At 39.7% G+C, this 21,213-nt stretch overlaps 5 protein-coding genes across 6 annotated transcripts in view; 2 read left to right on the top strand and 3 right to left on the bottom strand.

Moving 5' to 3' along the window:
- The window catches only part of Myb (proto-oncogene like protein Myb), a 45,584-nt gene extending 43,660 nt beyond the window's left edge, over window positions 1–1,924 (bottom strand). For both annotated transcript variants that reach the window (XM_069136060.1, XM_069136062.1), the window contains exon 1: window positions 1,415–1,924. Coding sequence is in view for 1 of the 2 variants with exons in the window: in XM_069136062.1 (XP_068992163.1) it covers window positions 1,415–1,434 (20 nt within the window). In the remaining variant the exon portion in view is untranslated. The remainder of the gene's footprint in view (window positions 1–1,414) is intronic.
- Hus1-like (Hus1-like checkpoint clamp component) lies at window positions 1,906–3,644 on the top strand. Its single transcript, XM_046628141.2, has 3 exons — window positions 1,906–2,181; window positions 2,279–2,685; window positions 2,782–3,644. The coding sequence occupies exons 1-3, from the start codon at window positions 2,130–2,132 to the stop codon at window positions 3,163–3,165; spliced, it is 843 nt and encodes a 280-aa protein (XP_046484097.1). The 5' UTR covers window positions 1,906–2,129; the 3' UTR covers window positions 3,166–3,644.
- On the bottom strand, window positions 3,182–6,258 carry Nup62 (Nucleoporin 62kD). The gene is made up of 4 exons (XM_046628114.2): window positions 5,666–6,258; window positions 4,399–5,470; window positions 4,074–4,320; window positions 3,182–3,997 (listed from the first exon to the last, which is right to left on the bottom strand). The coding sequence occupies exons 1-4, from the start codon at window positions 5,745–5,747 to the stop codon at window positions 3,635–3,637; spliced, it is 1,764 nt and encodes a 587-aa protein (XP_046484070.1). The 5' UTR covers window positions 5,748–6,258; the 3' UTR covers window positions 3,182–3,634.
- Window positions 6,259–6,382: 124 nt separating this feature from the next.
- Window positions 6,383–9,247, top strand: LOC124219890 (UDP-glycosyltransferase family 50 member B3). Its single transcript, XM_046628130.2, has 4 exons — window positions 6,383–7,084; window positions 7,154–7,499; window positions 7,829–8,087; window positions 8,525–9,247. Exons 1-4 carry the CDS (start codon window positions 6,711–6,713, stop codon window positions 9,058–9,060), a joined length of 1,515 nt encoding a protein of 504 aa, XP_046484086.1. The 5' UTR covers window positions 6,383–6,710; the 3' UTR covers window positions 9,061–9,247.
- A 70-nt stretch (window positions 9,248–9,317) lies between these two features.
- Window positions 9,318–21,213, bottom strand: part of LOC124219891 (protein Wnt-4) — a 51,216-nt gene continuing 39,320 nt past the window's right edge. Inside the window, exons 2-7 of the mRNA XM_046628131.2 lie at window positions 17,223–17,400; window positions 15,207–15,330; window positions 14,248–14,405; window positions 12,846–13,023; window positions 12,332–12,563; window positions 9,318–11,881 (exon numbers count right to left, since the gene is read on the bottom strand). Of these exons, the coding sequence (XP_046484087.1) occupies window positions 11,680–11,881; window positions 12,332–12,563; window positions 12,846–13,023; window positions 14,248–14,405; window positions 15,207–15,330; window positions 17,223–17,400 (1,072 nt within the window). The 3' untranslated portion in view covers window positions 9,318–11,679. The remainder of the gene's footprint in view (window positions 11,882–12,331; window positions 12,564–12,845; window positions 13,024–14,247; window positions 14,406–15,206; window positions 15,331–17,222; window positions 17,401–21,213) is intronic.

The following is a 21,213-nucleotide window of genomic DNA, read 5'->3' as shown; positions in this document are numbered from 1 at the left end:
CGCCGAGAGCAAATAATCACATGTATGGTGGACGTGTGCACACGCATATGGAAAAACAAGCGCTCTTTGTTTAAACATCGGTATAGGTACGCATATGCGATACGTTTAATAATGTATACGTATGTAGGTACACATATCCCACAGAGTTGAAACGTTCTTATTACGAATACAGAGTCGTTCTTTCATTGCGATTCGAACGTCCTGAGAACAAGGATAATTAGGATAACCTGGTCTGCTCTGTCGGAGATGGAAAAATACCATAATCCCTTCCTTCTACCGACTTTCCCAAAAGTTTTCACCTTTTTCAAAAATCTACTGAAAACCCTGAGAAATTTCATACGCTATTACACGAATATCTAGATCCTTTTTCTTTCGATCGACACACCTCGGAATGCGCGGGAAAATTTAAACGCGCTCTCGTGATTCGTAGCTTTTTACAGTTGCGCCTGACGACGAAGGCATCGAGATATAGAGTCGCTGTGCGTGGGGTATTATGGCATTGATAAAACAAGGGGGGGAAAGATAAACGGCGATAAAACAAGTAACGTGAAAAAATGAAACAGGAAGGCCCGGTGCGACTGCCGCGGGCCACGTGTTCCGGCAGACACCTGTCGTCGTTCTTTCTAGGTGAGCGATAAACGGCGAAGTATGCAGTCGAAAAAAACAAAAGACGGAAGAGAAGGAGGAGGAACGAAGGAACATTGAACCACATGTCTTACAAAGACGGAGGGGTGAATTTTTCACCGAGTTTTGGGAAGCAGGGGGTATTGATCGAACGAAGACGTTGTTTCGGATAAAATAAAACGAAAACGTGAAAGAAGGCTGAGAATTTTTTTTTAAAAAACATGCTAAATCACACGCGACATTCGAATGTTGTATTACCAACATTGTAACCGTTGTTTCAAATGTGCCTAAAACAACGATCGGATCGTTACTAAAATGCATAATGTTGCAAGGTACATTGTAAGCGCAGCAGCTTAGATTTTGTTTACGCAAATATATATGTATATGTGCAAAGCTGCGGTGTAAGGATCCGTAGGGGAGTTGAATAAGTAACAAATCGCAAAGGATTTAAATTATGGAATGACAAATTACGCGGTCTTTGAGCACAGCTGATTACGCTGGCAAGGCAGACAACGCGTGTTGTTTACATGCGAAAGTAAAGTGACTAGCGTCACGAGATGTAATAGAACTGTCAACAATTGAGAATCGCCGCAGAGAGATTTTCGCGTTCGAAATAGATGAAGAAAAAAAAAAAAAAATGAAGAAGAAAAAATGTAAGACGAAGAAGCGTGTTAGCACCTTGCGAATGTTTAGTAAACATCGAGAGACGATCATTGAATTGGGTAGCGAATAAATTTATGTATGTATGTACGATAAGTTGGAATAATGTATTTCTAGTCTTCTGACTCACCTAGCTCGATAAAACTGCATTTCAATCCGAGCAGGACATGTTCTTCGATCTTTTGCAATTCTCTCGGTAAGCGATTACTTGAGAGAATATGAAGTGTAAGCGATCTCTCTCTCTCTCTCTCACTCTTTGGTTAGTTATTATAGCATTATCGATTAGCTTTGAGCGTGCAGAGATGATAACAATATCTGCAAAATGGCCGACGCATCTATTTCTCACCCTCTCTGCACGCTGTCCGGGTTAATTTGACAAATTAGTCGAAATACAGTTTTAAGCGTTGCACACACTGACTGATCACTCTCACGGATTTCGCGAATCGAACACCCCGAGAATTGTTTAAAGCACACACCGCACGATCATAGATTTATTTTGTTTCCGGCGCGAGGCGGGTGTTCTGTTTGTTTACACAAAGGACGACCGGCGGCAGCCTCGGTCCCCGAAGAATTCGTTAGGCGATCACCACCGCTGCGCAGGGTAAGTTTTCGTTTGCAGAAAATTATGCTGGCAGCGCGGGATCCGACTGTTTCGGTGACACTGGTGACATCTAGAAACTTCTGAGCGAAGTACCGCCGTGGCGGAACGCCGGAACGGAACCAAACGAACGGCGCCAACGGACGTGCGATGTTGACTTGTTTGACAGGCCGCTGATTTGTGCTGCGAGAGCCTCGCGGTAAACGTTCGGTTCACTGGGAATTCGTTCTGTTTATTACTCGTCGGGATGAAATTCAGATGCAGAATGATCGACTCCGCAGCGATGCGCGACTTCACTAGTAAGAGGAAAGATCGATGTTTCACTGGCCTAACCATAACCTGTTTATAATTTCTGTGTACGAAAAATGTAACAACTTTGTATATTTCAATCGATAGATGTGGCAAACACGGTATCCCGCCTGGCAAAGGCTTGCGTGATACGTCTTACAAAAGACGAGGTGTGCTTTCACGTCGGCGACGACTATTCGCCGATAGCGTGGGCTGTTTTGTACCAAAACAAATTCTTCAGCGAATACACCATGGTAGGTGTGTGCGAGGAACAGGATGAGATATACCTCGAATTCTCACCTGCCATGCTCGCAAAGAGCCTAAGCTCCCTCAAAATGACCGCCAAGAGCGTCAAGATCAAACTTACCAACAGAGAACAGCCATGTCTCACTATCGATATTGAATTACCTTCGATAAGCAACGAGCTTAGACAGTGCGTTCATGATGTACCTGTTAAAGTAATTCCTCGAAAAGAATGGGGGGAATATCAGGCTCCGATTATACCGTCGTTCGATGTATGTTGAAGAGACCTAATACTAAATCATATCGTCTGGCAACTTAGCTCGCGATCAAGTTTACCCCTGCAAATGCATCTCTATTTTTTGTTATAGGTTTCCATAGAGATGCCAGACATGAAACACTTGCGAAATGTTGTCGATCAGATGGGAAAAATGAGTCCACAACTTGTCGTAACTGCTAAGAAAACAGGGAAATTAATACTGAAGGTGGAAACCAGTTTTGCTACCGTAGCGACGCACTTTCAAGACTTGAAGGTTGGAGGAGACGATCGAGACTCAGGAGTAACGGATGAAGAAGAGGAAGAAGTTTCGGCCACCATAGATATTAGGAAATTTGGAATGTTTCTAACATGGGATATAATAAAAGCCGAAAGCGTAATTTGCAACGTAGTGGCTGACAGAATGATTAACATGCATATGAACATTGATGGACATTTAGAAATACACTATTTCATACCAGCCATTTCAATTCTGTAGAAATCAATTAGAATAATAAATTATAACTTTTTTTATATTAAAAAATTACGTATTTGTGCAACACCGGAAATTAATCGATTCAGATTCCTGATCGCCATATAATTCAAACAATTATCTCATTATGTATATGTAGACCAAGACAGTCCTCCAACGATAGACTTGCAGTAATAATGAATATCAATCTTTCTGAGATTGGTTGGAGTGCATTTTTTACTCTTTGAAAACAAAACAAAATTCATACAATATTTGGAAGTACAGCAGATATTCGGTCATGTCAATATTCCACTCGAATTGTATTCTTAATACAGATTAAAAAATTGAATTGTGTAGTTGGAATTAGAGTACCCACCGAATAAGATGTTCAACTGGCATATCTGAATTCGCTGAAAGATGAAATCGTTGACGGTCAAGTTTGCAATTCATCCAAGGTCCTATGAAAGTAGTCACTTGTTCAATGGCGACAGAGGTGTTAATTGTAAGCCAAATTGAAGCTTCGCTCATGTTCCTGTCTAAAGTTTTGATGCATTTGATCAATCTGCTGTATCTTTGTTTGCAAAACTGACGTACGTTGATCGAGCCATTGCAAACTGTTCATATGTGCATTCAGTATTTTACCAATCTGGACAATCGGGTCACTTGAATCTTGAGATCTATTCGCTTCGTTAAGGTGCTCAATTATTTCTTTTAAATCTTCGGACATCTGCTTCAATTGGGTATCCAAATTTTCTGCAAGACGATAAGTGTATTCTCTCTCCGGATCTGAGGCGGATACTGTTGCCAATTCTTTTTCCAGTGGAACGAGACAGTCCTGTAATTCTCTTTGTTGACCAACCTGGAAGAAAAGAGACGTTAAAGTACACATTAACATAATTAGAAATTCGCGTTGAACAAGGGTTACTTTCACTTACCACATAATCCAGCTCGTGCTCTAATTGTTCCTGTTCTAGTTTAACCCTTTCAACTTCTTGATTTAGGGTAACAATTTTTTCTCCATTAGCAATGAGAAGTCTGTCCCAGGCATTGACCTGCGTTGCCTGATTTACAAACGCTTTTTCCTGCTCCTCTAGTTCCAGTGTCCATTTATTTATCGATTCTTCCAATTGACAGAAATTTAATCCACCTGGTTGACTTGTTGCAGCCGTCGAGGCTGTAACACTATTGTAAAAAGCAATTGTTAATCACATCCATGCCAAGAATTAAGATTTTATGAGCACTACGGATGAAAACACATACTTGGTCGTGGTCTCCAAAGATGTTTGTGGTGCGCTGGTAGGTGCCACAGTCGAAGCGGCAGGATCTGTACTTTTTGCTAGAGTGAATCCTGGAGTGCTCGCAACCGTTGTTGTACCACCCGAATTGAAACTGGCTGCAGCCGTAACAGAGGGCATACTACCGAGCGTGAAGATACCCGAGGATGCTGGAGTTCCTGTGGAAAATCCAGTTGCAGCCGTAGCAGGTGCAATAGTTGCCATACTACCGAGGCCAAGGCTAGTTCCAGTTGTTTTAGCTGCTTGCGTCTGCGAGCCAGGTAGATTAAATCCACTGGCAGCGCTTGCGGTTGGCGTAGCGGTAGCAGTGGGAGCCACTGCGGTACTTGGGGCAATTTGCGGAGTGTTAAAGAGACTGAAGCCTGTAGCGCTTGTCGCAGCTGGAGTAGTGCCAACTCCGGTTGTGAATCCTGATGCTGGTGTAGATGCAGCAGGTACTGTGAAGCTCTGACTTGCCGGGCGAGCAATGGTGGTAGTAGCGACTGTTTTTGGAACACCAAAGCTTATGTTGCTGGCTGGTGGTTGGCCAGATGTGGCAGCAGTCGATGCCAAGTTGAAAGTAAGAGCAGAGGTCGTCATAGGTTTTGCACCAAAGCTTAAACCAGGCGTAGACGAAGGCATCGCTAGGGTGCCAAGACCTGAGCTTGTATTCGGAAGAGTCGTAGTACGGAAACCTACTGATGCATTAGTCGTTGTTGCTGCACTGATCGGTGTTCCATAGGTCAGAGCCCCAGCTGGAGCCGCTGTGTTTGCTGCAGGGAGACTGCTAGCCGTTATTGCTTGCTGCTGCGGAGTTGCAAGGCCCATTAATCCTGACCCTGATCTTGCAAACCCAGTTGTTCCAGAGGACGGTGTACCGAATGCTGGAGCTGTCGCAGGAGAGGCTCCAAATGTTGCTGTTCCAAAACTCGTACTAAATGCCTGGCCAATAGATTTCGACAAGGGGTGTCCTCCTGGCTGAGCCAGGCCCAGTGTCCCCTGCTTGTTGGCATCGCCGGCGCCTACTGCTGATGTTCCAAAGGTGACTGGTTGTGCTCCTGGGTCAGAGAAATTTAAGAAATTGAGAAATGAACTAAACATAACGAATGTCAGTTAGGGAGTCGACCAAAAGTTTATTACTGGGAAGCATAAAATACAGCAATTGTGGCGCAATTAGATTAAATAGTAAAGCATGGATAAGCCAGGTGACAGAGAATCTTTCGTAGGTAGCAACGAAACGTAGGTAGGTTTACCTCCTGTGACAGGCGGGGCAGTAGTTCCTGGGGTGAACCCAGCCTGGGTATTCGGATTCTGAGCGCCAAATGTATAATTCATTTTTATTTACAATAAAGACTTCAATGCACTAGAAGGTAGCCGAATAACCTCCAAATTCGCCGAGTTGTTAATCTTTTCACCTAACTTAAGATAAAGTTTTTTTTTCCCCGATTTCGACACTCTGAAGTTTGCATCTGTAGGCACAGTGGTTTAATATTTCGTTAAAACGTATTACTCTCTACACGATCCGATGACTCTTCAAAAATTATATCGCACAGATTTACGTTAATACAGGCGCTTTTGTGTTTGACACGACTTTTCGCCCGCGCTGATGCGCAAATCGAATATTTAGACGCACGGAACGATGGAATTGGTACGGTAGTTCGATTTACGTTACATTCAAAATTGTAATACATGTAAGTTCAGGTATTAAAAAACGATCCACAAGATTTGGGTACACGGACTTTTCGGCACAATGAATTCAGAAATTCAGTTGGTTGACGATAAGTTAAATCGCGCGCGAAGCGGCAGCGCACATGGCATCTCGTGATGCGAAAAATGGTAGGGATTCATTCCACGCCCACACGTGAGATGCTGGACGAACGTAGAAGGAAATAGAGAGAAAGAGGAGAGAGAAGGAATACCGGCACAGCGAACTGCCGGTGACGGTTCTGCGTCAAGCGTATTGATACTCGAGGGTTTTTGCGTCGAACCTGAGGTTAAATTACCAAAACCCAAAATATCAGAACCATCTGGAACAAGGATAAGTGGTTGTCGATGTATTTCAAGCAGTATAATAGCCCAGGGATGAAGAACCGTGGAACAACGAAACAGTCCGATTGTCTCAAATGCGTTCATGAATACGCGTACACGTGGAAGATGTGACACATCGCAGAGTAACAGCAAAACATCCTCTGTCTCAGGGCGCGTATTATCATATCGCGAGTACGCGTTGCTGTAACGCCGGACGAGTTGGTTACGGTATGAGCCAAGTTGAGTAGGATAATTAATAACTAATCAACGATGATGCTGACTAGTTTATACGGTGCGTGGTTCTCATTAGCTTTTGTAAATCTGATAAGTGCGTCGAGTTTGGTTACGCCGCCAAAGTCTGCGGTGGTTTTGGCTTTCGAATACGAGCACGAATTGTCCTTACTCGCAAACACTCTGTCCGACGAGAATATAAACACAGTGTTGATAATACCCTCGACCTCGCGGGATCTGCTGTACGATAATTTGATCGACGTCGAAGTTGTCGAGGTGAAAGTCGACGCGGCTTTGGCAAGTACGAAGGAATCGCGGGCACTGAAAGCCTGCGAAAGTCTCCTGAGCGATGAAACGATTCAAAATTTGATTCAGGAATTCTCACCGACTTACGTTATTTCGCCTGGTTTGAGGTACAGAATCTGCGAATGAAATAGGCTCACGAACTCGACCGATTTTAAATGAAAACCATAACTTTTCAGACACGACGCCTGCGTCCTACCATGGGTAAGAAAATTCGCTTCAATTCCAGTGATTTGGACCCAAGGCTCGAAGGCTGAATCGTACGTGTTTCACCAGTCGGGAATCGCCTTGCCGATATTAACCGGTGGATTTTGGAACCGTTTATCGTCTCTTCTGGGTATCAGATCGATCGTGAAAAATGCAAATAGCAATTACGTCACTCCCACGTTGGAATTGGTCGAAAAGTATTTACCAGCCGAAACCGACACCATAGAGAATCTTTACCGCGATGTCGATCTAATTTTTTGGGGCGCCGATACGATTCTCAGATCCGACGTGTCTTTCGTTTCTCAGATGCTGGTCGAGGTAAAGAATTTTGACTCTACCCTTGTGAGAATGATATCTACAATTTTCGACCAATTTTTAGGGAAATGGCAAATACGCATAGTTTCTCATAAAAATTTCTAACATTTCATAAAAAAAATCTAAAAGCTACTACAATTTTTAACAAAAATTATTAATTCTTTACGAAAAAACTATGCATATTTACAACTTTTTACGAAACAATACGAAATGTTCCAACTCACGTAAAAATTCGTAGTAGTAGAAATTTTCACCGTAGTATTCTTCGATTTTCTTTCCCCGTTTTATTACGCACGCGTAAAAGATTTGCTCATTTTTTTTCTCTTCCCCAGATCGGGTGTCATCATTGTCGCGGAGCACATCCGGTTCCACCGGAACTACAGAAAGAACTGATAGAACGCCGGTCAGGAACGATCGCGACGCTGCTGGACAAAGATTACAAAAATCTGATAGAAGATATCGCCAGGGGTTTACCGCAGGGTCGTCAGGGACAAGCGGTAGTCTGGAAAATTAAAGATGTCGATTATTTGAAGGAAGAAAAGCCGGATAATTTGTTTGTGAATAAAGAAGTTATCCGTCAAGATATCATTGGTAAGTATATTGAGGTGCTGTATGTTTGTATTATCGAAAATTGTCTGATTCTTCACAAAAGTTTGAAATATACACTCCGCCTCGTGCGGCAAGAAGTGAATTAAAAAGTAGCAAAGGCAGAAAATCGGGGTGATTTAAAAAAGAGAAAAAAAAAAAATTAAAAAAATTGCTGTGCAATTCGCGTCTGTTCATTCCAGAATAACTGGAAATAAATCGATGCACTTAAGTGCAGAAGCAAAGGAACTCGTAAAGCTCATTGAGCGTAAAATCAACGACTGCTCCCGCGTTTGCCTTGATAATACGAAGTGATCAGTCCGTTAATTACCGACGATATATAACAGGAAAAAGTAAGAAAAGTTGCGGTTTTCCCCGTCGATTCACTTTCAGCGATCTTGTTAATTCGTTCATTTGTTTTTCATTCCTTAATTTTCCACCAGGATATCCGCGCACCCGAGTCTTGCTGAGTCACTGCGAAGACACTGAGTTATTGGAGGCTGGTTTCCACGGTACTCCGGTAATATGCCTGCCAAGAGACGCCGACGAGACGCGAAACGCCAGGAGAGCAATAGAGCTCGGTTTTTCCATTGAAACCGGCGGCGTTCACACCTCTTCGAACATTTTATCGCTGATTAAAACCGTTCACGAGACAGCCGGTTTTAGGGAAAATGCGAGAAAAGTATCTGTGGCGATAAGAGAACGGCCGAATCCAGCGGTGGACAGAATAACGTACTGGCTGGGATACGTCGCGAGGAATAAAGAAGAGAAGAAGCATTTGTCCGTTCGCGAAAATCGCGGCCTCAGCTACAAAAGCATATACAGCACCGACATATCGTTGGCCGTTGGCTTCATCGTCGGTTTAATATCCGGTGCAGTTTTACCCGCCGCCTATATTTTGGCCGGTCGCATTTTAGCCGCTGGTGGTCATAGTTATGGTAAACAGCCTACTAAGCCCAAGCGAAAATATAAAACGTAGAAACCGCGTCAATTTGCGTTGCTCTCATTTTTTATGCATACCTGTATCATTTTCGACATGGATCTGTTTTCTTTCGACATTTTTTACAGATTTCCTTTTTTTTCTACCTACCATCTAAATTTCGTCGTACATACGTTCAATATATCAATATTATATTGTTTATAAATACACGTACCATATAGAATACAAGGTCATACATATACATATACAAATATGAATATATAATAATAATACATTATCATATATTATGTCTATGTTCTAAATACGAATGAAAGAGATTTTTTTTTATACGATTAAGATTAAATTATACAACGTAACTTTAGAAAATCGTGAAAATATAGCTGGTATAACTATTCCGATAATTAATTAGGATGAAAATAAATTACGTTTCGATCAATACTGCGTGTTGTTTTTTTTTCGATTTTTTTTTTTTTTACGTTTTCTACGTACTTTTTTCACTATTATATAATATAATACTATATATGCCCTACAATGTATGGTGTATACCTACATAGTGCCTATTCTCTTTAATCGAATTTATAAACTCGTTATAGCATCAATTGCCTGCAGCAACGTTTTTTAGTCATGGTATGACTTATGTGTGACAGTTGTGTAGTAATTGAAATATGTTTTTACAGATTCCAAATACCATAATGTACTCTCCCATAGTATTTCTTTAAAAGAATATTAACCGGATTTGTTTTTTTTTTCTTCATCAAAATTCGATAACCAACAATATGTAACTCATTGTCGCCTGTGAAAAACGAGTTGACGAGCATCGAACGTTACTATAAACAATAACGAGTTAAACACCGAGATGTTAGCGTTTAAGCGAGCTTTATAGAAGACTTCCATTATATGGATAGAGGTAACTATTACGTTAATTCGTATATTATGTATAGAACACTAATACTCATTCATCATTAAAAAGAAATCTTACAATTAACCGCTTAAATGAATTTCATTGGAAATGGTCTATTGAATAATAATAATAATAATATTAATAATAGCAATAATACGAATACAAAGAAAACCGTAACTTGGAAGTTGTATATATATATACATATTAGTACTACGTACAATGAATAATCTACACAGCGAAGAGGATAGAAAGTAAGTAGATATAATATATTTACATTCATTGGCAAAAATGATCAACGTCGGAATAAAACAGAGAGCTAACAATTACTACACTGTTATTACATAGAATATGTGTTTGTGTTATGTATGCAATTGAGATATATACTTCTTATCGATGTGTATGAACTATTTATTTAAACATTATACAGAATGAAGTTAAGAAAAAAACTAAAAATAAAATTAAGTGAAAATGTTCTCTCTCCATTAAATACGTATCACAGAAAGGATGTTAAGAATATTGTTAAAATTACGTATGTATATTATATGTATAATATATGCATATATGTATACTTTAAGATGCTAAGCTATTTGAACTTTTTTTTTTTTTTTTACTTCATTTATCCGTCTGATTTTTAAATAAATTATCGTTACAAGATTATAATAAGGGTATTGTAATTCTATTATGATTAATTTTAATGTCATTAAATAATTAATCAACGTCGTGGCAATTATTATCATTTATAACCGAACATTAGCTCTCTGTGTTATTCTGTTTCATCTATTTTTTTTTCTTACTCGTCCTTACTTATCTTTGTTATTCTTCTGCTTTTTTTTTGTTTTCTTTTTCTTCTCAACTTATTTCGTATATAATTTATATCAATAATATAAGTACCGTCAGGCGTACTTAGGTCAAAAATCCTAGGCGCTAGAGAGCATTGGCATCTTAATTATTATCGTAGATTAGGTAGTTATATGAAATTTATATTCGCAATCGAGATTCCGAGAGTCAGCGGCATAGAAATAAAGAAAAAAAAAAGAACTACCACTCATTCTTCATACATTCAAACACGTAAAAATACACGGTTTTCAGGGTTCATACGTTTTATAAATGTTATGTTTGTCTGGTAAGTACCTCGTAGCCTCTTTTAGCCTTAAAAAAATGTATATAATCCGGTATTAACGTCTTGAATTTATCAAACTCTCAATCAGTCGAGCAAACTCTCGGATATTATAGGTGATTAATAATTATATTATTATTAATTACAATAATTCACTTATTATTATATATAATATTATTCACGTATAGAATAAAGTTTTACTTTGGAAAGATAATTATTCTTTTTCGGAAGCAGAAATTTCTTTATTTTTTATTCATTTATTTTTTTTTTATTTTTATTTGTTCTGGAAATTAAATAATCAACGAATGCTGATTGAGAAACGAAACTTGATTTAATAAAATAATCGAATTCTTTTCATAAAGTAAGTCCCGAAAAAAACTGATCAAGAGACGATTAGCAAATATTAATTAGTGCCAGTTACTTTACTCGTTATCTTTTAATATAATTTCTGTTCAATCGACACCAAAAGACTCGATGACTTTCAACAATAAATTACGGGTTTTCCACTTCGACGCATAAAAAAATATAACAATATTAATAATAATATTAATAATACAGAGAGTTTTGTGGATAAAATTAAATATTACCGTTATATATTTAAATATATAGTTAATATTTGGGTGAAAGTGAATGATTAATCTCAGTTACAAACGTGCTCCTCGCGCGTGTGTCGACAGTCGTCGCACTGCACCCGACAACACCATACAAATCTGCAATTGCATTTCTCGGTAACGTCCCGTACTCGCGTCTGATAACCACGACCGCAACAAAGCAGCCGACATCCGTCGAGACCCGGAGATGTCCTGTTGCAAAGTCTTCCTCGAGTCCCGGGTATTCCGAGTCTGTGGAGAAATGAACGTTATAAATAAAAATAGGAACTAAAAATAAAAAAATAAACGATCAGGAAGTCGAAATTTGCTAAAAAAAATTGATTTTTAATTTAGCAAATATCCTGCAGTAGGAAGTACCGGCTGCAGTAGAAAAACTGTGCAGATTCAGCTTTATTGACATTGACCCCCATGATTTTACACGGCTTCTATTGATTCGCCGAAATTCGAACGCAGTGTAGGTATGCGTATCTTCATACACCTATGCATAGGTAGAGGAGTCATTGATTATACATATACCAGGCTGAACGTTCATATTGCTTTTGATCCCGAATGCAACATGAAAAAAAGAAGAGAAATACGATGATCATTCAAGTGGGAACATGAATTTTTAAATACGCGCAATGCAACGATGCTGTCGTATACGGAATCCGTTTCGTCGTTTCTCGGCTTTGTTTAACTTACGTGATGTTTCTCTCGCAGTAATCGGGACTATCTTCCAGATAAACCAGGTCCGTTTTGTTAGGCCGTTTCAGATCTGGTCTGGCTGGTCTAAGTCTGGCGGGTCTTCGACCGCCCCTTTGAGCGAGTCTAACCAGAGCTGCACCCTCGTGACGGGCGGCCAACGCCGCTCCTGCAACTCTGAACTGCGGCAACTTTCGCCAGCATACTCTTACGCTGCACGAGCCAGACATACCTAGGAAGAAGAACGCAGAGGGGCTGCAGGTTTAAAGCGTATAACAAGGAAAAGCCGAAGAGAAATAACGAGATTAAAACGTCGCAGGAGAAAAATCAAAATGGCCGCCGATTATCCGTCCACATCGAGTTTTATTTTGGCTTCAGGATTGTCTCAAGTACCCAAAAGTTAACCAGTGAAAAACCCAAGCTGTTCGGAAATGTGGCAAGAATATTTTAGCGATAGTTTCACCTTCGATGAAAATTTCTGAAAAGAGATAATTTAGCTTACTAAAATTCTTACCGTGACATTTGCAGATCCGTTGCATTCTGGACCGAACGGCTCTTCTCCCGGCCTCGCTATCGTGTTTCCTCATCAATTGTCCAGCGAGTCCTGTCGGCCCGGACAAATTACCTTCTTTCACAGGTTCCTCGCCGCCGTCGGACCATTCGCGAGAAAATTTCTCACCGAAATGAATATCCTGAAATATCCGTTTTAAAAATATAAAAACTATTACACGAAGAAAATATTTATTCAACTCCTTTCTCCGCTCCCGAAAATTTTTCCGCTTCGTTGCGCGTATAATATTAAATATACCAACATATATTGTACGCACAAGGTACAGGTAATATATTTATATATACATGTACATGTATATATGCGTATGTAGCGTATACAGCGCGCAATGCACTTAAGAACAAGTAGAAAGATCGCTGACGACGTTGTTGGGCATTATAAATATCAAGTATACAGAGAGTATGGAACGTGTATGTAACTAAATAAACATTGTTATCCCGCAGGCGTGTGCAGAGAGCGAGAAGCGAGGGGGGTAGGTGGAGGTTTCCCCGAGTCTCGAGCAAGTCTCGGGTCTCGAGTCTTCTCTCTCGTCATCCCGCGGGACCCTTGTTAAGGAAATCTTTCAACGCGTTTCGACAAATAGTCGACGTATTATATCGTTAGTTTGCATACGTGCCCCCCTCGCCTCTCCTTCACCCCCCGACGTACCTACTCTACATACGTCGCGTTTAAGGGCGGTGTCGACGTCGGTACGACGTAGAGTCGTTCCTCCATCCCCCTCCTCGTCGTCGTCGTCGTGACTTAACAAGCTTAGCCTGGTAATCCCCTTTAAGCTCACAATGTCTACAAGGGGTCACCTGTTCACGTGAAATGCATCCATTTACCTGTACGCGACTTAAATATATTTTTTTTTTTTTCGTTGCTGTATAGGTATAATGGGTGAATTTTTGTCTAATGGTGAAAATTTTGTTCCAAGGAAGAATTTTACGACGAGAAAATTATGCAGTGAGAAACGGAACATCTTGACGGTTGTTTAAATTTCGACGTGGTAGGTACGATCGTTTGTCTTCGAGGATCAAAATTCTTCGTTAATCGATCGGAGAATTTGCGAAAGTACAGCAATTGAACTGAAATTCAAATAACAGAAACACGCAACTTTATCGGAAAATCAGAAAAGAGAGTAATCCATTTTTATGCGTTTTCGATTGACGAGCGAACACTCATTCTCTCTAGTTTGCATATTGAAAAATTGATGAAAATTCTGTTTTAATCTTCGACCACAAAGATCCTATATACCTGAAAAATTTGGCGATAGAAATTTTGGAAAAGAAACAATATCCATAAACTTTGATCGAAAATTGAACGATCCTCACGTCTCGTAATTAAAATCGATTAAAGCTGTAATTACCTCGCTACATCCGCCCCATTTCCAATGTCTGGGTTGCCGCGTCCTGACCCGATTGTCGCAGGAACAATCGTTCAATTCACCCCTGGCGCAAGCTCGCGTAACGCTGTAAGCAACCCCGGCGGCAGATATCGCGTAAACGAAGGCAGCTTCGCGGCTATCTGGAAAGAGAAAATTCATTCAATTTCGAAGAAAAAATATTAAGAAAACGAGAGGCGAGAGGATGACAAGAATAGTACATTATGGAACGAGGGAATAAAGTCGGGGATTATTCCCGCTGGCGGGTTTATTGCCCGAGCGAAGCGAGAAAAGTCTACTTTATTCCCGCATTTTCTTGGAACAATCGGATTTGCGGGAGAAAAGTGTCATTTGGCATTTTCAATCAAGTGTCGGCAAATTTTACATTATGGTTCAGTCGGGAATAAACGATGTTATAGAGTAAAGGGTAAGACATCGCTGTAAAAACCTAAACAATGCGCCAGTTTTTTTTTTTTTTTGATCGTTGAAAAGGTTATAAGATAACAATATTTGAGGAAGTTATTAGGCATATATTTAAGTATAATACTGAAGATTATTATCAACAAATATTAAAAAATGGCGAACCTGTAGAGCCATTTTATTAGAAAATAAAATTTAGAAAATAAAAAGAAAAAAAATCATAAAATTTACATATTAAGTGTTAAGATAAATCGAGTTAATTTAAATATTATTTATTTACAAGCAATAATTTTTTATATTATACTTAAAAATATGCTAAATAACTTACTTAAATATTATTATCTTGTTGGGTTATCTTCCATTAAAAAAAAAAAAAAGATAGTGGTCAAAAAAGCGATTTTCGTTTGTTTTTGTTGTTGTCACCCCTTAATTTGTATGTAATTTCGTATTAGTATTATGTATAAAAATGCAGCAGCAGCAGGAAATGAAATGGAAGCATTGAGAGAAAAGCAGCATTGACTCACTGACTGACATAACGCCGCCGAAAATATTATTCGGTGTGTCGATATTCACCGAGCAGTTCCATCTGGCCGATCGGAACTGATGTTGGCATTCCTCGATCGCCAGTCTCGCCCCGGCGCTAATAGCCTGAAACAGTATAATTACAGGTAAAACGACTGCGGCGAAAAGGGAACAGGAGGAGGACGGGTTTAAAAAGAAGCAAGGAAAAAAGAAAACGCCTGATTCCAGGAGGTCTGACAAAAAAAGAGGAAAAGGAGAGAGAGAGAGAGAGAGAGAGAGAGAGGAAGTGAGAAGGGAGGCTGGAAGAGTGATGAACTTAACGATGAATCTGATGTAGGTACAGTCTAGTCAAAATAAAGTGTGAGGCATAAGTGAAAGAGGAAGAACAAAAATTACAAAACACAGGTTTCAGAGCCGGCCAGCTGCAGAAGATGATCGAATTGAATCCGGGAAGATAAATAATGTCTAATTGATGTATAAGTGAATAGGGTTCTCAATCTTCAATCTTTTAATTTCGAATGTTGAACTCTCGATCAAAGAGCCACCGGTCGAAGCAAATTTTGAGTCTGGGTTTAGGACGTCAAATTTTTTTGATTTCTTTCACGTAACTAATAAAGGAAAAAAATAGTTTTATTAGATAAAGTTTGTTTTTGTAGAAACTAGACGATATTTCGGGTTTTAAGAAAAATGATCTATTCTTTCATACATTTATTGTGTAAATAACGATTAAACGAACTTCAGTTTCGCATTTGAATCATTCTTATTCAAAATCTTAAGTTTTTGTTACTTATCAAATTATCAAAGATAAAAGCAAACTTTATAAGTAATAAACGACGATTTTGGTTATTGTTCGATGTATAGAATTAAAATACAAGCTCGTAGAAAAGAAAAAGAAATATTTCTTTTTTTACGTTAAACACTGTTATTTTAATTTTGTTAAAACAGTTCGGTTTTATCGTCACAACAAAAAAAAAAAAAATTATTTACTTATAATACAGAATCAATCCGTCGGACTTCGTACAGTTTTTTTTCCACCTCTGTCGACATACATACGAAAATTGGCGCGACAAGATGCTGTGAAACGATGAAGCTAATCGTCCGTTCAACGATGAAGGAATAATAAATATTAAAACCCGTACCTGATAGAGAATGGTAAAAATAAAAAAAAAAAAAAATAAAACAATGCTTGTGAGAATAGTTTTTTGGGCGCGCGAGGTTCTCCAGTATGAATATTCATGCGGGCTGGTATTTGTGGTGAGTCGGTTCATCGGAAACGACAAAGTCAGTCGTCTTCCTCCGCGGTTGGGCGGCGGCACGGGTCAAAGAAAAAATCCAGGTTTTGCCTCGAAGTTTGTCTAGGTCCGTCTGTGGATCCCCGGCCGTGGATCTCACAAGATTTACGCATTAGGAAAGGTAAATGCCGTTTTGCCCCCATCGGGGGTTTGGGGGGGGAAAGTCTCGCTCAATCGTCGACTCGCCTCCCACGCTCCATTTTTCTTGGTCACGGTTCATTTTCATTGACATTGAATTGTTTGGGCGTCAAGATTTTTGTCCGAACGCGAACGGTACAAACCGACAGAGAAATCTGTGGCTTTTGCGCGGTTGTGAGGATTTGCAAACTCGGTTAAATATCGCACGTTAAACTTTTCTGATTTCTATCACATCTTCACCTTGAGATCACGTGGTGCTCCCTTACCGACCGAGCAAACTCACCCTTTCTCTTTCTCTACGTTAAATAAACGATCGAACTGAAAGGATTGAAATTTCGATGGTGAATCGCCGGTTTGCGGCAGGATTCAGGAATGTTACTCGTATCCCGAAAATCTCGGGATTTAGGAAGACAAAAGTGCGAGTTTGCTCGGTCGGTAAGGGTAGGAGTACAGCACGAGCTTAAAGTCAAGATTTGAAGACAGTGTTAATTCTAAATGGCTAAATTTTTATTCCCGTTCACAGAAAACGGTCAATTGAAATTTAGTAAAACGATAAAATATTTTTAAAAAAATTTCAATTCACATTACCTGCAGAACCGGAGGCGAATGGGTGCAGATGTCTTGTTGTTTCGGTGTGAGATGCAACGTCTTGCAATTCCTCTCAGCGCTAGCTGGACCAACGACACCGGCGCCGATAGATTGGCCAGGATTTTCGGTACCGTTTTTTGAGGCAACGACGAGCAGTCTCGGCTCGACGCCCAAGTACCTGCAAAACGAAAAAAATGTTCTCTTCGTCATCAACCCTCGACGATTCGTTACGCGATTGAAGAAGGTGCGAGGATCATCGGACGAAGAATAATGGACGTGAAAGAATTTCAAAATATTGACAGTGATTTAACTTTGGTTTATTCTCATGCTTCTCATTCTAATTCTTCGGGTTTCGTTAAATCGGCACTAACGGCAAAGTTAGGCGAGTATTTATCGTCTTTATGGATCATGGTATGGTGTTAGAGAAGTCGACAAGGCGAAGAGCATTCGGAAATCACGTTCTCCCTTTCCGTCCGACACATTCGACACGACCCTATAATTAGTGGCGTATATACTGCAGGTGCATTAATTCGGGTGGAAAATTACATAGGGCTCTTCTCTCTTTGACCTTAGTCGATGATGCTCCACACCCATCGCGCCCGTGGGCGTTAACCCCTCGTTTCGGTTTTCGAAGCCCCGTCGAACCCTGTATTCGAAACTAAATAATTAACCCCCGCATGCGGAGCGTAGGTATGTTTAATACGAAATCAAGATGGTTCGAACATCGAAGAAGGATGCGTCGAAACGTAGACAAGGAAAAATCGGAGGGAGAAAAATAGTCCGAGTGAATCTTTCTTAGTGAAAGGGATTTTAAGCGAGAAAAGAGATAGAGAGAGAGAGAGATTTTAATGGATTTGAAAAATTTACAAGAGACTTCATCGAATTTCAAAGGGTTTTTTCAAAAGAAAATAACAGAGATTTCAAAATATTACAAAAGATTTCAAAAGATCTCAACAAATTTCGAAAGACTTCAAGGATTTCAAAAGATCACAAGAGACTTCGTAGGATTTCAAAGGATTGTTTCAAAAGAAAATTTCAAAGATTACAAACGATTACAAACGATTTCAAAAGATTTTAGGTGATTTCATGGTATTTAACAAGATATCAAAGATTTCGAAGGATTTCAAATGATTTCAAAAGATTTAAAAGATTTCAAGAAATTTCACGAGATTTTCGGAAAAGCGTGCACAAGATTTCACGGGTGATTAATCCCTCTAAAAAGATCAAACTATCGGTGTCACTATGACAGTGACTTTCGGATACAGATGAAGTTTGTTTTCTCACCGATTTAGGTATCGGAAGTAAGGAAGTAGAAAGAAGCCAATGGAAAAACGCTGCGGCGTGAAGTTGCATCTAGATACACGACGTTGAGAGGAGTACCACGGTAGGTGAGCGGAAAATAAGAACAGAGAGTGAGAGAGAGGGAGAGAGAGAGAGAGAGCTGCGGAAGATGAAGAAACATTAAAGGAATATACACAAGATAACATTTAACGCACGCAGGACGGTATTCGTCAAAGCGGCAGTTAAACGCCACTCTCAAAATGCCGTTAAAATGCGTAAAAGGAAAACAAACAGATGGAAATACTGAAAATAATGAAAATCCCCCGTAGTGAAAATAGTGACGGGGGTTGTTGCGCGATCCGGTCATAAAACTAGGATCACTTATACTACGCGTATTCAAGGTAAATAAATATTATACCTTTCTGGTATAATTTGTGATCTTATAATATGTATATATATATACACACACATATACTTTAGGCATGTACCGATTCGTTACTGAAAATCTTCCACGTTTCCGGTCCGATGACTGCGGGTTGGTTAGATATTACATCCAACACTGGGTACGTAACGTAACTCCGTCTCCTTGTATCGGTCTGTATTGACTAAAGTGCTAAGCTTTTCGACAAACGTACGATTTTGATGTCCTCCTCCTCCTCCTCCTCCTCCACCTCATCCACCATCTCCTCCTCCTCGTCATCGTCTGAGTCTCATATCCCACCCGGACTGAAAACCGAACGCTCTTCTGCACGCAATATTGAAATCAATACGAATACAGCTGCTGCTGCTGCTGCTGCCTTCGCTGCTGTTGCACCGTTCCTTCGGACCAGCGATAAGCATTCAAGATACTAGGTATACGGAGGATCCGAAGGTCCTGGTTCGATCGGCAAATCCTTCGAATATCATCAATTTTCTGCGGAAGCAAGAGCGAACAAACCGCATTTGTGTCCTACTAGGTAAGGGTTTTGGCCATGGTTTTCAAACTTTGATCAATGCAACTGCCAACATAATTTTCTTCACCGACATTCCGACAAGTTAACGGAGTTGCACAGATTACAGGTTCGTTCATATATTATCACACTGGTTGACGGAACTGAAATCCAAGACTAACGAAGGATAAGAATAAAGCAAAGAATTGAAATCGATCATTGGGTTATCTGCAACAGGTTCCCGGAGTCTTGACGGAACGGAAATTTGATGTGGGCACAAAATTTTCCCCTATAATCGTTCCAACAATGGAGTCCATGGGAAGAGATGAGGGAACGGTGAATGATCGTAAATAGAAAATCCATATTCATGTTTCGAGTATTACAGGATGCAGAGAGAGAGAGAGATAGAGAGAGATAGAGAGAGAAAGAGAGCAGGAGTGAGAGGGAGGAAGTGAGTGAGTTTAATTGTAAGAGAGCGCTGTCAGAACGAGCTATTCATAAAAATTGAGGTACCCGTCCATGTTTATTATTATTATTAAGGGTCTCATGTTGCCGTCATAACCATGTCAGTCGAATCATTGTTCCCATGACAGCGATATGCCCATTTATACCTTAGCCATAGTTATGTTCAAAAACCATTCGCATAATGGGATAAAACTCTATACCTTACAATGGAGTTGCTGAGTTCACAGAGAGTGAGAGGGAGAAAATGAACAAAAAAATAATAATAAAAATTTGAAAAAAAAAAATATATATATATATATATATTTGTTATGTCACGTAATAATACATACGTTTAGATCATGTTTAATTATTTATTACGAGTGATTAGTGATAGTGAGAGACACCGTTCGAGTGAGAAGAGAAAAGTGATTCTACAAGTCGAACGCGCCAAAAAGGCGAGAGGTGGCGAAGAATAGAATTTCTTTTTTTATGGGGGGATATCTTTCCTCGCAGGATTAATCGAAACGTTTGTATTGCCGAGTAAATTAGTTTGCGTGTACTGGGTGTCACGTTTAGAACTGATGAATCGATTGAACGAAACTCCGTAAGGATGAAACAAAATTATTGTTACTGATTTTCGTAATTTACGTATCGTAAATGAGAAGGTCTTGGATTAAGAAGTGAATATTTATTATTATATGCGTGGGAGAGAATAAAAGAGAACTCTGATGAATCGAGGTTCGACGTTATTTGAACCAATTTTAGAGTTATGATTAATCCGCGGTTCTAGAACAACGGAAAAAAACAACCTTAACGAATAATCGTCGAAATGTTTCTTACAAGAAATAGGTATTGAATATTTCTTTTCGTCGAGGGTTTTTAATTTAGCATTTCAATCTGTTTATTTTTCAATAGAAACGGACCGACACACCGTGTATAATGTAATACACTCATCGATTTATGTCGAGTAAAATTGAATTTCCCGTCGTGGCTGATTAAGAATTGAAAAATGAGGCACAAAGAGCAAAGAGGACGAGTGGCAGGGTGGAGATATCCCACCATTTAGCCTATGGACGCACGGTAAAAAGAAAGATATTTTTCGGCACCTCGAGGTCTCGCAGATATATACATGTGTGTATACATATATATTATATATAAAAGAATTTAGGCGCACACATACGACGCATAAGCACACACCTACGTACTAGTATTGACGATGAGATTGGTATAATAAGAGGTAGCGAGAGGCGCGGATCAGTGGTCTGACAATCCGTATGTGGATACTTGAAAGAAAAAGCAAACAAACCAAGGCGGCTATAAAACGGCTCAATCTACAC

Source organism: Neodiprion pinetum, chromosome 5 (assembly GCF_021155775.2).
Source record: "Neodiprion pinetum isolate iyNeoPine1 chromosome 5, iyNeoPine1.2, whole genome shotgun sequence".
NCBI classification, from domain to species: domain Eukaryota; kingdom Metazoa; phylum Arthropoda; class Insecta; order Hymenoptera; family Diprionidae; genus Neodiprion; species Neodiprion pinetum.
Note: the sequence above shows the minus strand (reverse complement) of the source record. Positions and strands in the feature narration are given on the sequence as shown.

Coding starts and splice junctions, on each gene's coding strand:
- Hus1-like (XM_046628141.2), top strand. CDS start 2,130: ATGAAATTCAGATGCAGAATGATCGACTCCGCAGCGATGCGCGACTTC. Junction 2,182..2,278: donor AGCGATGCGCGACTTCACTA/GTAAGAGGAAAG, acceptor TTCAATCGATAG/ATGTGGCAAACACGGTATCC. Junction 2,686..2,781: donor CGATTATACCGTCGTTCGAT/GTATGTTGAAGA, acceptor TTTTTGTTATAG/GTTTCCATAGAGATGCCAGA.
- Nup62 (XM_046628114.2), bottom strand. CDS start 5,747: ATGAATTATACATTTGGCGCTCAGAATCCGAATACCCAGGCTGGGTTC. Junction 5,471..5,665: donor TGCCCCGCCTGTCACAGGAG/GTAAACCTACCT, acceptor TCTCTGACCCAG/GAGCACAACCAGTCACCTTT. Junction 4,321..4,398: donor TCTTTGGAGACCACGACCAA/GTATGTGTTTTC, acceptor TTTTTACAATAG/TGTTACAGCCTCGACGGCTG.
- LOC124219890 (XM_046628130.2), top strand. CDS start 6,711: ATGATGCTGACTAGTTTATACGGTGCGTGGTTCTCATTAGCTTTTGTA. Junction 7,500..7,828: donor TTTCTCAGATGCTGGTCGAG/GTAAAGAATTTT, acceptor TCTCTTCCCCAG/ATCGGGTGTCATCATTGTCG. Junction 8,088..8,524: donor TATCCGTCAAGATATCATTG/GTAAGTATATTG, acceptor ATTTTCCACCAG/GATATCCGCGCACCCGAGTC.